Below are 18,580 nucleotides of genomic sequence, written 5' to 3'. Positions count from 1 at the left end.
TCGTCTAGCGTCACAATCTGGCCAAACTCGCTCAAATCCTTACGCTTGCCCATTTCTCCTGCTTCACACACATCAACTCTGAGGACGAAATGTTCACTTGCTGCCTAATATATCCCACCCACTAACAGGTGATGAAGAGATAATCAGTGCTATAGTCATAATGTTATGTCTGATTGGTGTATGATACAGATTAGGGGGGGAAAACCCCTTTATAAAAAGTTTTTAAAAAAATGGAATATCACAAATATGCTGATTTTAATGTGAAAAATTATGAGATTATTGCTTCATAATAAATTATAGTTACACCACACATACAAAAATAAATGTTTTTGAGGACAAGCTACTTTTTTACTCAGACAAATGAAGGACAAGCACATGACAAGCCTTCATTTCAAGCCCTGCTTTGTATATTAAATCATTTTGGTGGTAAATCTGGAAGAGAAAATATTGTATAATCCCAGTGAATAAAATGCTTTACAAATGAAAAGTCTCAAACTAAAATGCATGTTTTATAATAATGTAAAGCAGTCTTACTGCCTACTAGACAGGCAAATATATTTACCACGGTATGAATGACACAGCAAATTCCCTACTGTTATCTCTAATCTCTACACACAGTACACACACCATAATTAAATCAGTAAAGGAATGAAAAACTCCTGGAACCGTTTGGAGAAACATCAGGAAATCTGGCACATCAATTGCAAAGCATCTGAACATTATTAACACCAACTTTAGGGTCTGTGCTTAAAACCCTCTAGCGCCACCATCAGCTTAAATTAGGTAATATGAATCTAAAAACGTTCTTTCCTATGTTATTCTCTTCAAGGATATGGACTTTGTGAAATATATCATTAACTGCTTCAAAGTCTACTATCCAAAGTTTCTTTGTGAGTATCCTGTTTATTATTATATTATAGAAATAGGTGTTCTACATTATAACGATGCACAATATCAAATGTTGTACAGTCTCTTGGTGGGATTAAACGTTTTTATGTTTTATTCACAGCCAAAATGATCATGTACGAGATGCCGTGGATCATGAACGGTGAGTTCCCATTCAGTCGGTCACTCTCGACGCCACGTCGGAGTACCGACGAATAGGAATCTCGCTTGCGAGAGCCAATCTACTTCGAGTCTAACTAAACGAGCCAATGCACATTGGCATGCAATGATTGCACCAGGTGCTCATGCCACGCCACGCGGGTATAAATGAGACACAGGTGATTGCATCAAATTATCCTTTTGCTTCGGAGCCGAGTGGTATGCCAGATATCACTCTTCACTTCGCAGTTCGACTGAGAAAGAGCCTGCCTTTTGGAAGAGATCTCTTCGGTCGGTGTTGGTGTGACAACACAGCAGTGGGTCGTGTGTTCTTCGGATCTTCTCTCTTCGTTGTCCATAAGAGCAACCACAAGGGCTGTTTTCACAGCTGGTACGGTGCGCTAGGTGGAGAGCGCTAAAAAGCCGTTCTCACGGCTGTTGAAAGCGTCCTGTGAGAGAGAGCGCGCACGACAGGCTGCACTACATTCCTGTCTGTGTCGCCGCGGCCCCACCCCCTGCGTGTTTCAGCACCAAGGAGAGCATCATTCTAAAAGAGCAACACAGATAGAGCTTGCGTCTTTTTAAAGATGACATTCTATCTGTGTGTTTCTGGGTGCGGTGGGTTCATTTCACCGCGGGATGGTCATCAGCGCTGTATCTCGTGTTTGGGCGTGCAGCACGCTGAGGCAGCGCTGATGGATGACTCATGTTCTTACTGCGGGAACATGACCATCTCGGAGTTGCGGTCGCGGCTCCGTCTTGCAAAAGGCGGAGTCCCCGTGCCTCTGCCGCGATCTAACCCTCCACAGAGGGTTACTTCCGGTAGTAGCGCGGCCGATTTGAGGGTGACGGTGAGCGCGCTTCCTCCAGGGAACCAACCCGCGGGGAATCCTCACTCCTCCCGCGCTCCGCAGCCAGTAGAGCTGCCGTTGGAACGAGGTGGGCCGTCCTCGAGATGCGCACCACCCGTATCCTTCGGGGCTCCCCGCGATGACGAAATGTCCATCGCTGCATCGGAGGGAGGGTCAGAGTTGTCTGGAGATGACGTGTCGGCGCAGGGGGCTCCTTCGGGAAGACCCGCTGTGCCCGATACCGATCCGGAGATGATGGCCATGCTTTCCCGGGCTGCCGAGAGGGTCGGGCTCGTGTGGAACCCTCCACCGTGTCCCGAGCCGTCGAGGTTGGACGATTGGTTTCTCGGGGTGGCCCGTGCTGGTTCTCAGCGCCCCACCCCGGTTCCTTTCTTCCCGGAGGTGCACGAGGAGCTCACTAGGTCGTGGACGGCACCTTTTACTGCCCGAAACCGGCCCAGTGGTTCCTCCTCCCTCACCACCCTTGATGGCGGACCTGCAAAGGGTTACACGCAGGTTCCTCCCGTGGAACGGGCCGTTGCTATGCAACTGTGCCCTAACTCCACATCAAGGGGGAACCCGTGTCTCCCCTCCCGGGCCTGTAGGTACTCCTCCGATCTGATCGGGAAGGCCTACCAGGCTTGTGGAGAGGCAGGTTCCGCCCTACACGCTATGGCGTTGTTGCAGGTTCATCAGGCCCAGGCACTGAAGGACCTGCACGAGGGTGGTCACGATCCCGCAGTTCTACAAGAGCTGAGGGCGGCGACGGACCTCGCGCTTCGTGCGACGAAGGTTACGGCGCGTGCCGTGGGACGTGCGATGTCCACTATGGTGGTCCAGGAGCGCCATCTCTGGCTGTGTCTGGCGGACATGAGGGATACCGACAAGATCAGGTTCCTTAATGCCCCCGTGTCCCAGACTGGCCTCTTCGGCGACGCGGTGCAGAACTTCGCCCAGCAGTTCTCGGCCGCACAGAAGCAGACTGAGGCCATCAGTCACATCATGCCGCGGCGGTCAGCTGCTGCCTCCACCCCGCCGCCGGCAGCGCCTCAGCCAGCTCGTCGCCGAGGGCGGCCGTCTGCGTCTGCCTCCGCTCCCGCGTCGCAGCAGCAGCCTCCACCCAAGCGGCGTCGTGGAGCCGGGCGCAAGCCGGCCGTCCCGCCCGTCCAGGCAGCCCCGAAGAAGGGCAAAGGCAAGGGGAAGCGGTCCTGAGACGGGCGACCCGGAGATGAGGAGGACTGCTCTCCAGGAGACGGTGACCGCACCGCTCCTTCCCCCGGAGGAGGGCCGGGTGGAGAATCTTGTGTTCCGTTTTGTTTCTGTTCCGCCGCTGGGCTCAGCCCCAGCGGTACCCAAATTTTCAATAAAAGAGCAGTTTCCTTCATCTCCGGGTCCCCAGGGGGCTCGGAGAGTTGTGGCCGGTCAAACGCCGGACCACTCTCATCCTCCTCCTGTGTCGCCAGTGGGCAGCAGCGGACGACGCACGGACACCCCACAAACTCCGTGCGGACCCTCTGCCCAGCCGTGGAATCAGGTAGGTGTCGCACGGCACACTCACACCTCTCTGCGGGCCGCCTCCACGAGACAGCCGCCCCAGACCGGTGCCTGTATTCCACCTCGCTGCCCCTCGGTGGGTACGCCGGTGGTCCCGATGATCCCGCTTGTTCGGTCTCTGCGAGCCTGGTTAGAGCTTCCCAGTCCGTCTCGCTGGCTCATTCGGACCATCAGGCTCGGCTATGCGATTCAGTTCGCCCGGCGTCCCCCCAGGTTCACGGGCGTCTGCTTCACTTCGGTGAAAGCTGCAGACGTCCGTGTCCTGCGTGCGGAAATCGCAGTCCTACTGGCGAAGGACGCGATAGAGCCGGTCCCTCCAGCCGATATGAGGACAGGCTTCTACAGCCCGTACTTCATTGTACCCAAGAAAACCGGTGGGTTACGGCCAATCTTGGACCTGCGAGTACTGAACCGGAGCCTTCACAAGCTACCGTTCAAGATGCTCACGCAGAAACGCATTTTCGAGTGCATCCGTCCCCAAGATTGGTTTGCAGCGATCGACCTGAAGGACGCGTACTTTCATGTCTCAATTCTCCCCCGACACAGGCCGTTCCTGCGCTTTGCGTTCGAGGGGCGAGCATATCAGTACAAGGTCCTACCCTTCGGGCTGGCCCTGTCCCCCCGCGTCTTTACGAAAGTCACGGAGGGGGCCCTTGTGCCCATGAGAGAACAGGGCGTTCGCATCCTAAACTATCTCGACGACTGGCTCATCCTTGCACAGTCCCGGGAGCAGTTGTGCGAACACAGGGACTTGGTGCTCAGACACCTCAGCCAGTTGGGTCTTCAGGTCAACTGGGAAAAGAGCAAACTCGCCCCCGTGCAGAGGATCTCTTTTCTCGGTATGGAGTTGGATTCGGTCAAGCGGACTGCGCGTCTCACGAAGGAGCGCGTCCAGTCGATGCTGAACTGCCTGAACACGTTTCAGGGCAGGATGGCGGTTCCACTGAAACATTTTCAGAGGCTCCTGGGGCATATGGCGGCTGCGGCGGCAGTAACACCGCTCGGCCTGCTTCATATGAGACCGCTTCAGCATTGGCTTCACGGCCGAGTCCCGAGATGGGCGTGGACACGCGGCACGTATCGGGTGAGCATCACTCCGTCCTGCCGCAAAACCTTCAGCCCGTGGTCAGATCCCGGGTTCCTTCGGGCCGGAGTGCCGTTGGAACAGGTATCCAGGCATGCTGTGGTCTTCACGGATGCCTCGTCCATGGGCTGGGGTGCCACGTACAACGGGCATGCAGTGTCAGGGGTTTGGACGGGCCCGCACCTGCAGTGGCATATCAATTGCCTCGAGTTGCTAGCAGTACATCGTGCACTGAGCCGACTCAAGGGCCGGTTACGGGGCAAAGATGTACTGGTCCGTACGGACAACACGGCGACCGTTGCGTACATCAACCGTCAAGGTGGTCTACACTCACGTCGCATGTCGCAACTCGCCCGCCATCTCCTCCTCTGGAGTCAGAAGTGTCTGAGGTCGCTTCGGGCCATTCATGTCCCTGGGGTGCGCAACCGGGCGGCCGACGAGCTGTCACGAGCTGCGCTTCCGGGAGAATGGCGGCTCCACCCCCAGGTGGTCCGGCTGATCTGGGTTCAGTTCGGGGTTGCACAGGTCGACCTGTTTGCCTCCCCAGAAACGTCCCACTGCCAGTGGTTTTATTCGCTGACCGAGGGCACACTCGGCACGGATGCACTTGCGCACAGCTGGCCCCAGGGCCTACGCAAATATGCGTTTCCCCCAGTGAGCCTACTTGCACAGACACTGTGCAAGGTCAGGGAGGACAAGGAGCAGGTCCTGTTGGTGGCCCCGTATTGGCCCCACCGGACTTGGTTCCCAGAACTCATGCTCCTTGCGACAGCCCCTCCTTGGCCGATTCCTCTGAGGAAGGATCTTCTAACTCAGAGACGGGGCACCCTCTGGCACCCGCGTCCAGACCTCTGGAAACTTCATGTCTGGTCCCTGGACGGGACGCGGAGGTTCTAGGTGACTTACCTCAAGAGGTAGTTAACACCATCACTTCAGCTAGAGCACCGTCTACGAGACGGGCCTATGCCTTGAAGTGGAACCTGTTCGTCGATTGGTGTTCTCTCCGCCGGGAGGACCCCCGAAGATGTTCGATCGCGTCAGTGCTTTCCTTCCTGCAGCAGGGGTTGGAGCGGAGGCTGTCGCCCTCCACCCTCAAGGTTTACGTGCTGCTATTTCTGCCCATCATGACCATGTAGAGGGTAAGTCGGTGGGGAAGCACGACCTGGTCGGCAGGTTCCTTAGGGGGGCGATACGGTTAAATCCTCCTCGTCCTCCCTCCATACCCTCTTGGGATCTTGCTCTGGTGCTCCGAGCACTGCAGAATGCCCCATTTGAGCCTTTGCAGTCAGCAGAGCTGAAGATTCTGTCCATGAAAACTTTGCTGTTGGCTGCATTGGCCTCCATCAAGAGGGTAGGGGACCTGCAGGCATTTTCGGTCGACGAATCGTGCCTGGAGTTCGGGCCGGGTGACACCCACGTGGTACTGAGACCCCGGCCTGGCTACGTGCCCAAGGTTCCCACCACTCCCTTCAGGGACCAGGTGGTGAACCTGCAAGCGCTGCCCCTGGAGGAGGCAGACCCAGCCCTAGCTTTGCTCTGTCCCGTCCGCGCTCTGCGGATCTACGTGGACAGAACCCAAAGCTTCAGGACCTCAGATCAGCTCTTTGTCTGTCACGGAGGCCAGCAGAAGGGAAAGGCTGTCTCCAAGCAGAGGATGGCCCACTGGATAGTGGATGCCATCACCTTGGCCTATCAGGCACAAGGCGTGCCCTGCCCGCTCAGGCTGCGAGCACACTCTACTAGAAGTGTTGCATCCTCCTGGGCGCTGGCACGTGGCGCCTCGCTGTCAGACATCTGTAGAGCTGCGGGCTGGGCGACACCTAACACGTTCGCTAGGTTTTATAGCCTACGTGTAGAGCCGGTCTCCTCCTGTGTTCTCACCTCAAACGGGTAGAAGCACTGAGAGGCCCGGCTCTTGTCGGCTTGCTGCGCCTCGGCGCTTAATTCTCCAGAAGCAAACTCTGTGAGTCCTCCACCGCCCTCGGTGCCGGGCGTGGCGGAGCGTCCGGCATCAGGCCCCTTACCGCTGAATCCTGGAGAACCGGTAATTGGCTGGGGCCATGTGAGTGACCCTACGGGGATCCCACACTTTTTCCACGGTTGCTCCTCTCGGAAGCCCGTGTCTTTCCCTTGGGAGAGCCCTCCTTTTTAGGGATGGAGCCCCCCTCACGGCGGCGGGCTACGGCTCAGCTCGGTCCCCACATAACTCCCGTGGTATGATGTGGTTCCGCAGCGGCCCCCCATTGGGCACGCTTTCCCAGTGTTATCCAATAGTCACTGAGCGGGTCATGCGGAACAGCAGTGATGGACTTCTCGGTGTGAGCCCCGTCTCATCAGGTAAGAGAGCTCAGGAGGCTCACACAGGGCACTGGAAGGGGGCAGAGTCCATGGCGCTTTGGTAGGGATTCCTATTCGTCGGTACTCCGACGTGGCGTCGAGAGTGACCGACTGAATGGGAACGTCTCGGTTACGTATGTAACCCTCGTTCCCTGAAGGAGGGAACGGAGACGCCACGTCCCGTCGCCATGTCCTCTGTCCCTGCCGGGGCGCCAGTCTACCTACTCGGCTCCTCAGCAAAAAAGATAATTTGATGCAATCACCTGTGTCTCATTTATACCCGCGTGGCGTGGCATGAGCACCTGGTGCAATTATTGCATGCCAATGTGCATTGGCTCGTTTAGTTAGACTCGAAGTAGATTGGCTCTCGCAAGCGAGATTCCTATTCGTCGGTACTCCGACGTGGCGTCTCCGTTCCCTCCTTCAGGGAACGAGGGTTACATACGTAACCGAGACGTTGTGATTGGCTGTAAAGGACGGATGTTTGTAATGATTGGTCCTAAACTCTCTTTCGTTTGGCAGCTGCGTGGAAGATCGTGAAGACGTGGCTCGGCCCGGACGCCATCAGTAAACTCAAGTTTGTCACCAAGAATGACATCCAGACGTACGTCGACCCTGAGCATCTTCCACCGTACATGGGCGGAACGGTACGTTAGAAATAAGGGCCGATTATTTTTGGACTGGTCTTTTGCTTTTCAATTCACACGCTGATGAATATCATACATGTCCATTTTTTTATCAAGGGACAAAAAAAAACTCTGAACCAATTCTGAAGACTACACAAAAAACAAGCATCGGTCACTTCATTACTATATTTTTTGTCTTGTTTCTAGTCCAAACATCTTAATTCTTAAAACAAGAAGTATTTACTAGACGAGTAAAAGTAATTGTCTTGTTTTGGGAAAAAATAACTCAAAATTAGGAGAGTTTTTGCTTAAAATAAGATAAGTAATCTGCCAATGGGGTGAGAAAAATAATCTTAAAACAGCAATATTTTTCTCACCCCATTGGCAGATTATTTATCTTATTTTAAGCAAAAAATTTCTTAATTTTGAGCTATTTTTCCCCAAAACAAGACAAGAATCCTAAGTAAGAAATGCATTTTTTGCAGTGCATTACTATATTACAGGTTAAAATTGATATGTACTGCAAAAAATGCTCTTCTTATTTAGTATTTTCTTCTTGTTTCCAGCCCAAATATCTAAATATTCTTAAATTAAGATGCATTATCTAGATAGTAAAATGACACAAGATATTTGTTCTTGTTTTCTGGGGAAAAGTATCAAAATGAAGAGAGTTTTTGCTTAAAACAAGCAAAAGTATCTGCCAATGGGGTGAGAAAAATAATCTTGTTTCTGATTGGAATGGAAACAAGAAACAAGATTATTTTTCTCACCCCATTGGCAGATCATTTTGCCTGATTTAAACAAACTAATTTAGATTTTATTTTCAACAAAACAAGAAAACATATCATGTCGTTTTACTGATCTAGTAAATGCATCTTGATTTAAGAATTTTTAAATATTAAGACTAAAAACAAGACACAAATACTAAGTAAAAAAAGCACTTTTTTGCAGTGTGCCCAGCTTTAGTGTCAAGTAAAATATGGCTTTAAGATTTGTGTTAATGATCTGTTGTTTTATCTGACAGGACCAATTCAAGTACAGTTATCCGCCTCTCCCGGACGACGACTTCCGGTCTCCAATCTGTGAAAACGGTCCAATCGTGAGCGAGGACGAAAGTGACATTAAGGATCTGGAGTGCGACTCCAGAGACACTCTCGAGTCAAGCTTCAATTCTGAGCAATCCATCAAACCAAAGAAGGTATCCCACATCTCCTCAGGTCTAGGTCACGTTTCCACAAAAATACAAAGAAAATATATTCTGCGATGCATTTGCATAGCTTCATACGCAGAGGTGGACAGTAACTAAGCACATTTACTTGAGTACCACACTTTTTGAGTATCTGTACTTTACTGGAGTATTATTTGTATTTTATTTTATTATTTGTATTATTTTTTTCTTTGAAAGTCAGTGGATGATTTTTTTCTTCTTTAAAAGTTGCAGACAGTAATCAGTAATCACTTTTGTAGGGTCATGTGATGTTTCCCAATAATATTTTAACACTGAATAGTTTATAGCTAAATGGATGAAGATGGTTCCTCTTAGCCATATTTAGAAAGTATGTTTCAGTTTTCTGAAAAGATGAGTTAATTTAGCATGTACACTTGATGCATGCCTCATAAAATGTAAAAAAAGTAAATGTGTGGGAGAAAGAGAAGGTGAACAGTGTGAGAATATCAGATGTGTATCAGTGTATTGGATCCGTGCATTCGGCCTTAAAGTGACAGCAGCTTTATAAAGAGCTTTGTAACTTTTCTCCAAGTATTTAAATGAGTTTAAGTTAGTCGTCTGCTAGTGTGTCAGATGGAGCGTCACTGACTGGCTTAAACCATGATGGCATAATGTGCATTTATACAACTATAATACAATAATGCGGCGACATAAAGAAGGACATTTACTTTTGAAAACAAATACTTCTGTACTTTTACTCCAGTAAAAATCTGTTTTTACAACTTTCACTTGTAACGGAGTAATATTTGACCAGCAGTACTTTAACTTTTACTCAAGTAATGAAGTTGTGTATTTGTCCACCTCTGTTTCTTAGTGTGTTCTACATTCACTAATGCATTATTAAAATCAATATCTGTTAACATTAGTTAATGCACCGTGAACCATTGCTCAAACACTGCAAATAATGCTCTTCTTACTTTTTTTTAAATTAAACAATTTTTCTTGTTTCCAGTCTAAATATCTAACAAATCTTAAATCAAGATGCATTTACTAGATCAGTAAAACGACACAATATATTTTTTCTTGTTTTGTTGAAAATAAAATCTAAATGAAGAGAGTTTTTGCTTAAAACAGGCAAAATGATCTGCCAATGGGGTGAGAAAAATAATCTTATTTCTTGTTTTCGTCCCAAACAGAAATACGTTTATTTTTCTCACCCCATTGGCAGATCATTTGATTGATTTGATTGATTTTATTCAAATTAAATGCATCTTAATGTAAGACTATTAAGATATTTGGACTGGAAACAAGAAAACAAATCCTTAATAAGAAGAGCATTTTTTGCAGTGTAGTTAATACTCGTTAACTAATGTTAAAAAATACGTTTTTTTTTTTCTTTGTTTTGATTTTGAAATGTGGCCCAGACATGATCATGACTCCTTATACCTGATTTACAGCCGTTTCTAAAATGACTTTGAGCTTCTGTGAATTCTTCTCCTACTTCTGATCATGCATTCGCTTCCTAATCATATGTCTGTGTTTAAGTCGAAGCACGCTCAGACCGAAGCTTTCCCTGCTAATCTCTCACTGTCGTCTTAGTGAGATAATGATCACGTGATCAGGTTAATGTCAGGTGAATACACTCCTAACTAGGACTGGACAATATAATAATAATAATAATAATAATAATAAATAAGTCTATCAAACAGTTAATCACATCCAAAATAAAAGTTTGTGTTTACATAATAATTATACTCACACAGACATATATTATGTATATTTGAATACACACACACATACATGTATACACTGATCAGGCATAACATTATGACCAGGTGAATAGCACTGATTATCTCTTCATCACCTGTTAGTGGGTGGGATAAATTAGGCAGCAAGTGAACATTTTGTCCTCAGAGTTGATGTGTGTGAAGCAGGAGAAATGGGCTAGCGTAAGGATTTGAGCGAGTTTGGCCAGATTGTGGCGGCTAGACGACTGGGTCAGAGCATCTCCAAAACTGCAGCTCTTGTGGGCTGTTCCCGGTCTGCAGTGGTCAGTATCTATCAAAAGTGCTCCAAGGAAGGACCAGTGGAGAACCGGCCACAGGGTCATGGGCGGCCAAGGCTCATTGATGCACGTGGGGAGCGAAGGCTGGCCCGTGGGGTCCGATCAAACAGACCAGCTACTGGAGCTCAAACTGCTCCAGAAGTTAATGCTGGTTCTGATAGAAAGGGGAACACATGGCACCAGGATGCACGTGGGGAGTGAAGGCTGCCCCGTTATGCGGTCATAACATTTTTAGTAATTTTTTTAAGATTTACGCATTTTAATTAATATTAACATTCCATAAAATTTAATAGAATAATCCTTGCATAATTTAACTGAATAATTGATTAAGGATTGGAATTTTACTGTTAATTGAAATGTGCAAATCTTAAAAAAAGTTTTATTTTTTTATTTTTTAACTTAAGAATATATCTCAGTTTATTGCAAGGCAACATTTTTAGTTTTAGTTTTTAAGTTTAAAAATATTTATATTATATATTATTGCAGCATTATTTAAATTAACCGAAATGTTATAATTGTTTTAGTTTATGATAATAATCAACATGCATTGTGCTGCTTATCCATCACTATCATTCAGCCCTGATCTGATCAGATCTTCTGTTCTGTTGGCAGACGTGTTGATTGACGTCACAGCGAATGCTAATTAAATCACACACTTCTCATTGGTCACAGCAGAATCATCATGTATCAGCATGAGATGAAGCCTGTGAATGATATGTGTAGAGGCCCATTCACACAACAGCGATAAGTATTCGTGTCCACACCAGCTGTTTATTGGAAGCGCCGCACTTTAAATGCTCGCGATGGTTGGCTGTCAATGTTTTTGCTCGCGATGATTGGCTGTCAATGTTTTTATCATGCATCAGCTTGAAAAATATATATTGGTATTGTTTCAATTATAATTTTTTTCATTTCCAAAAGAGATTGTGATTCTCCCGGCAATTCTGAATAAAAAACGAAACATTAACATGTAATACTAGAGGTCCTGAGAAAATGTTAATTGCCGCAGTAGATTTAAAAATGTTTAATGTTTGGAATAGTTCTTTTTAAATAAATAGTGCTTAAAATACCATAGAGTAAACATCAATTCATGTTTTTTTTATTAAAAATGCTTAAAAACAGAATACAGTAAAAAATAAATTAATGTTTGCTCTCAAATAAAAATACTCAAAATAGAATACTATAAAAATCAATCAATGCTTGTTCAAAAATTTAAAAATCCCTAAAAATAGAATACAGTAAAAAAAATCAATGTTTGTTCTCAAATAAAAATACTCAAAATAGAATACTATAAAAATCAATCAATGCTTGTTCAAAAATTAGTAAAAATATAATGATTAATGAACAAAAATGTAATGATTAATGAACAAAATGATTAAATAGAATACAGTAAAAATCATTTAATACTTGTTCAAAAATAAAAAATGCTTAAAATAGGATACAGTAAAAATCAATTAATGCTTGTTCAAAAATTCAAAAATGCTTAAATAGAATACAGTAAAAATCAATTAAGGCTTGTTCAAAAATGTGTAAAAATTATAATACTGTAAAAAATCTATTAATGCTTGTTAGGAAATGTGTAAAAATAGAATACAGTAAAAATAAATTAATGCTTGTTCAAAAATGTGTAAAAATATAATACTGTAAAAAATCAATTAATGCTTGTTAGGAAATTTGTAAAAATATAATACAGTAAATATCAATTAATGCTTGTTCAAAAATGTGTAAAAATATAATACAGTAAAAATCAATTAATGCTTGTTCAAAAATTTGTAAAAATATAATACAGTAAAAATCAATTAATGCCTGTTCAAAAATGTGTAAAAATAAATATAATACAGTAAAAATAAATTAATGCTTGTTCAAAAATGTGTAAAAAAAATATAATACAGTAAAAATAAATTAATGCGTGTTAGGAAATGTGTAAAAATATAATACAGTAAAAATAAATTAATGCCTGTTCAAAAGGGTCTAAAAATATAATACAGTAAATATCAATTAATGCTTGTTCAAAAATGTGTAAAAATATAATACAGTAAAAATCAATTAATGCTTGTTCAAAAATTTGTAAAAATATAATACAGTAAAAATCAATTAATGCCTGTTCAAAAATGTGTAAAAATAAATATAATACAGTAAAAATAAATTAATGCTTGTTCAAAAATGTGTAAAAAAAATATAATACAGTAAAAATAAATTAATGCGTGTTAGGAAATGTGTAAAAATATAATACAGTAAAAATAAATTAATGCCTGTTCAAAAGGGTCTAAAAATATAATACAGTAAAAATCAATGAATGCTTGTTCAAAAATGTGTAAAAAATATAATATAGTAAAAATAAATTAATGCGTGTTAGGAAATGTGTAAAAATAGAATACAGTAAAAATCAATTAATGCTTGTTAAAAATTATGTAAAAAATATAATACAGTAAAAATCAATGAATGCTTGTTCAAAAATTACAAAAAAATGTTTAAATGTAATACAGTAAAAATCAATGTATGCTTGTTAAAAAAATCAAAAATGCCTAAAAATAGAATCACGGTGCTGTTATTGTTATAGTTGTACCGTTGGACTTAAATCTTTATAGTTATCGTCCTTGGTGTGAACGGGCCATAAGGCTGCACGATATATTGGGGGAGAAACTGATATTACGATATAGCTTTGTGCGATTGCCAAATTGCACAGACTCTGATTAAATTAATTAAATATATGCACTAGCAGCTTCAGATTTACACTTGTAGTTCATGATACGGTGTTTAAGAGTCTGAGAACAGTTAATTTCTGTTGAGCTGCACGCGTGTAAATGATCTTCACTCTGAAACACGCGGCGCATTTATTCGCTCAGCAACCCTTTAGAATAAAAGCTTGATGCTATACCATTTACACATCAGGAAAATAACACTTAGTATTGTCATTTTAAAGATAAATTGTATGACTTTTTTATTTTACAGTCCAATGATATAATATATATATATATATATATATATATATATATATATATATATATATATATATATTTATATTAAATGTTTAATATGTTTAATAATAAATCAAATAATCATTATTAGAATTTAGAGTAAAATAAAATTTTACTCAACTTTTTTATTTTAATATTTTTTTTATTTTTTGCAACATTATTGGGTTATTTGTTATTATTATTATTTTAAAGTAAAATAAAATTAGTAATTTGTTTTTATTTTACAGCCAACAATATTAAAAATTATATTTTTGTTTAATAATAAACCAATAAAATCATAATTATTATTTTCATTTTAAAGTTAAAATAAAATTATTTAAAAAAATATTTTACAGTCCAATAATATTACAATATATTTTTTCCCCTGATGTTATAGTAATAATAATCACAATAAAATCACAATATTAATTATTATTGTAATTTTGAAGTAAAATAAAATGTATTACTCAGTAATACAATTTAATACTACAATAATATTACAATATATATTTTTATTTTTTTCTAATACATTTAATAATCACAATAAAATCATAATTACTATTATTGTAATTTTAAAGTAAAATATAATTTATTATTATTTTTTTAAATTGTACAGTCCAATAATATTACATATTATCGGGTTATTTATTAGGTTTAATAATAAATCACAAAATTATTCTTATTATTCTTATTATTATTATGTATTTTAAAGGAAAATAAAATAAATCATTTTTTTTATTTTACAGTCCAATAATATTAAAAATGTTTGTTTAATGTTTAATAATGTTTAATAATAATAATAATAATAATAATTAATGACTTTGATTTATTATTAAAGTAAAAAAATGTTATTACAATTTTTTTATTTTACAGTCCAATAATATTACAATATATTTTATTTTGTTTAATATGTTTACTAATAATCACAATATAACCATAATAATTATTAGTATTATAATTTTAAAGTAAAATAAAATTACTAAAGCAATTTATTTTGTTTAATAATCAAAATAAAAATCATCATATTTATTTTTGTTTTATAGTCATATTGGATTGGCCAAAACGGTATGAATTTGGCCTTTGAAAGACTTTAGATTTTTTTTTTTTTTTGTAGCTCTTTATGCTCTGATTTGGTTCTTGTAAAGAATAAACCCAAGAATGCACACCCATGAAGGACCAGTGGAGAACCGGCCACAGGGTCATGGGCGGCCAAGGCTCATTGATGACCGTGGGGAGCGAAAGCTGGCACACCTTCAAATTGTTTTTCGGAGCTTTACCAAAATCGTTCAACCCTAAAAGGGTTTTGCACTTTTAAAACAAGTATTTACTGGTAAAATTGTATATATTGATATATAAAATTTCAACCCCCCCATTTTCTCCCAATATCGTGCAGCTCTAATCGACTGCATCAGATGCAGAGCAATTGATTCTTGCCTGCAAGTCTTGTGTCTTATTTTGCTTCAAATCAAAGTGTGCAATGCTGCATTTCATCTGTCCGCTTTGATTTACTGCTTCAAACTCGGCGAAATTCTCATGGAAAATAAAATGAATGGGAAAATGCGCTCCGTTATCCCCATTATCCATGCTTATCTGATGTCCCTCTCTGTCTGTGTGTCTTAAAACAAGGACTGGTAAGACATTATAGATGTTTCTACAACCTCAAGTGCCTGAAGAGCGAATCCAGACTCATCTTTGCCATCCATCCCAGATTTCACTTCCATATACGAGCTTCTGTTTGTCCAATGCTAGTGCCAGAAAACACTTCAGTGGCATTGCACAGGATTTTAATCACTTTGATTGATCTCTCTCAAACTACCGTCTGGTTACGGGGTTTATTCAGTTCGATCAGTCAAAGATAAACGAGGAAGTTATTTTATGATTATTTGTGTGTGTTATGATGTTGAACTCATAAGGGCTCATACACACTAACGTTTGTGGCTGCCTGGAACCGGTTCTTCTGCTTCTGCATTCCTGCTGAATCTACAAATCAAGCCGGCTTTATTTATACAGCGCTTTATGCAATACTGATCGTTTCAGAGCATTAAACATTAACTAAACATTAGCATGTAATTCTAGAGGCTCTGAGAAAATGTTAACTGCCGCAGTTGATTTGAAAATGTTTTAATATTTGGAATAGTTTTTTAAAATAAATAGTGCTTGAAATAAAATACAGTAAAAATCATTTAATGCTTGTTAAAAAAAATCCAAAATTGTTTAAAAACAATACAGCAAAAAACATTTAATGCTTGTTCACAAATAGAAATACTCAAATAGAATACTACAAAAATCTATTAATGCTGGTTAATTAAAAAAAAATGCTTAAATAGAATACAGTAAAAATCAATTAATGCTTGTTCAAAAATTCAAAATGTGTAAAACTAGAATACAGTAAAAATCAAGTAATGCTCTTTCGCAAATTTAAAAAAGCTTAAAGGGTTACTTCAGCGATTAGCATTAAGCTTTGTATCAGCAGAAACCCGGTAGTATATTCGAATGATCGTGCTTGGCCTCGTAGGGCAGCGAAGCAAATGCATTCTGGGAGTTGTTGTCTTTCATCCACATGAGCCAAAAATACATTTTCTGGCTTTTCTCAGTCTAAAAGGCACCAACTTCTAAAGTTCACATTTCTACTACATAAATGACCCAGTTTAAATACACATTCATCTTTCCAGCGGTGAAGTACTCCTTTAAAAATATTAAAGGGTTAGTTCACCCAAAACTGAACATTCTCTCATTAACTCCTCTCCCTCATGTGGTCGGACACCCGTCAGACCTTCGTTCATCTTCAGAACACAAATGAAGATATTTTAGTGTAAAGCTGAGAAAGGCTTTAGATAGGCCTCCATTGGCATTCAGTCCATTCCCACTCACAAGACCCATAAAGGCCCTAAACACATCGACACACAGCCCATCTCACTACAGCGGCTGGACAGCAGGGGTCGGGAACCTATGGCTCGCGAGCCACATCTAGCTCTTTGACAAAAACCATATGGCTCGCAAGGTCTCTCACCCTTTACCAAAAATGATCGATAAAAAAAAAAAAGACATCAACGGAGATCCGCTCTCTACAGAAAGGCATCCAATTACAATTTCCTTGTTGTACATCCTACCGAAGTAAATGAAACGTTAATGATGATAATATTCAAACTGTCCCGGCCACGGGTGTTCATGCGCTGTTCGTGAGTGAGTGTTACGAGACGCGACAGCAACCACTCCTGCACTGGGATTAACGCAGCTGTGCAAGCCATTTTTAGAACAGCAGCGAAAATGTAAAAGTAGGCTATCTAAACTTTAATATCCTTGCTTTTATGTAAACTGGTGCTTGCTCTGCAAAAAGACATTTCCAAACATTTCACCCACTGGTAGGTTACTCTCGCTTTTGCCAGCCGGCCCTATCATAATCTGCGCAGATAAAGTTATTAATAACGAAACATGAATAAATGAATGAGAAAAGAGCGGTATGTGCTTTATATTGAATTATATTAAATATTTATATTAAAAGTGTGATAAGTCGCGAAAGAGAACTGATTTCTATTGACAGGATGCTGAGCACGCGCTCCAACGCAACACGGCTGTCTTCGGCTGCACGTCTAAACGGCCAAATAAACACAGATATATGTCACAATGCCAAGTCGAGTATTCACATAAACACAGTAGATCTCTCTCTCTCTCTCTCTCTCTCTCTCTCTCTCTCTCTCTCTCTCTCTCTCTCTCTCTCTCTCTCTCTCTCTCTCATAATATTGCAACTTATTTATTGTTTTCTGCATATTTGTTTGCTACTAGCCTACTGTTGAACATTTTATTGGGGAAAAACACGTTTTTTAATAATAATATTTTTTTTTTTTTACTGTGGCTCTTTTGAAAAAATTAATTAACCAAAAAAAAAAAAAAGGCTCCTTAGTCAAAAAAGGTTCCCGACCCCTGCTCTACAATAATGTTATAATGCGACGAGAATTAGTTATTGTGCGCAAAAAAAATCAAAATAACGACTTATTGTCTTCCGTGTAGATCTCGACCGTGACGTCAGGCGAAGATCTGCGTCATATTCTCACGCAGGCATCGAGTTCACGTCAATAACTGGACGTGATAAAGTCGTTATTTAGATTTTTGCACACAATAACTATTCTCGTCGCTGCATTGTAACATTATTGTCCAGCCGCTGTAGTGAGATGGGCTGTGTGTGGATGTGTTTAGGGCCTTTATGGGTCTTGTGAGTGGGAATGGACTGAATGCCAATGGAGGCCTATCTGAAGCCTTTCTCAGCTTTACACTAAAATATCTTCATTTGTGTTCTGAAGATGAACGAAGGTCTGACGGGTGTCCGACCACATGAGGGAGAGTCATTAATGACATCATTTTCAGTTTTGGGTGAACTAACCCTTTAATATTTTTAAAGGAGTACTTCACCGCTGGAAAGATGAATGTGTATTTAAACTGGGTCATTTATGTAGTAGAAATGTGAACTTTAGAAGTTGGTGCCTTTTAGACTGAGAAAAGCCAGAAAATGTATTTTTGGCTCATGTGGATGAAAGACAACAACTCCCAGAATGCATTTGCTTCGCTGCCCTACGAGGCCAAGCACGATCATTCGAATATACTACCGGGTTTCTGCAGATACAAAGCTTAATGCTAATCGCTGAAGTAACCCTTTAAGCTTTTTTAAATTTGCGAAAGAGCATTACTTGATTTTTACTGTATTATAGTTTTACACATTTTGAATTTTTGAACAAGCATTAATTAATTTTCTACAGTATTCTATTGGAGTATTTTTATTTTTGAACAAGCCTTAATTGATTTTTACTGTATTTTATTTAAGCATTTTTAAACTTTTTAACCAGCATTAATAGATTTTTATAGTATTATATTTGAGTATTTCTATTTGTGAACAAGCATT

The 18,580-nt window shown here is 41.4% G+C and overlaps 1 protein-coding gene across 1 annotated transcript in view; it reads left to right on the top strand.

The window, feature by feature from the left end:
- The window catches only part of mospd2 (motile sperm domain containing 2), a 46,813-nt gene that overhangs the window by 17,231 nt on the left and 11,002 nt on the right, over positions 1-18,580 (top strand). Inside the window, exons 6-9 of the mRNA XM_067444690.1 lie at positions 830-890; positions 1,010-1,048; positions 7,393-7,517; positions 8,521-8,694. Coding sequence (XP_067300791.1) covers positions 830-890; positions 1,010-1,048; positions 7,393-7,517; positions 8,521-8,694 — 399 coding nt within the window. The remainder of the gene's footprint in view (positions 1-829; positions 891-1,009; positions 1,049-7,392; positions 7,518-8,520; positions 8,695-18,580) is intronic.

The sequence above is a fragment of the Pseudorasbora parva genome, chromosome 5 (genome assembly GCF_024679245.1).
Source record: "Pseudorasbora parva isolate DD20220531a chromosome 5, ASM2467924v1, whole genome shotgun sequence".
NCBI lineage: Eukaryota > Metazoa > Chordata > Actinopteri > Cypriniformes > Gobionidae > Pseudorasbora > Pseudorasbora parva.
This window is presented reverse-complemented; position numbering and strand designations above follow the sequence as displayed.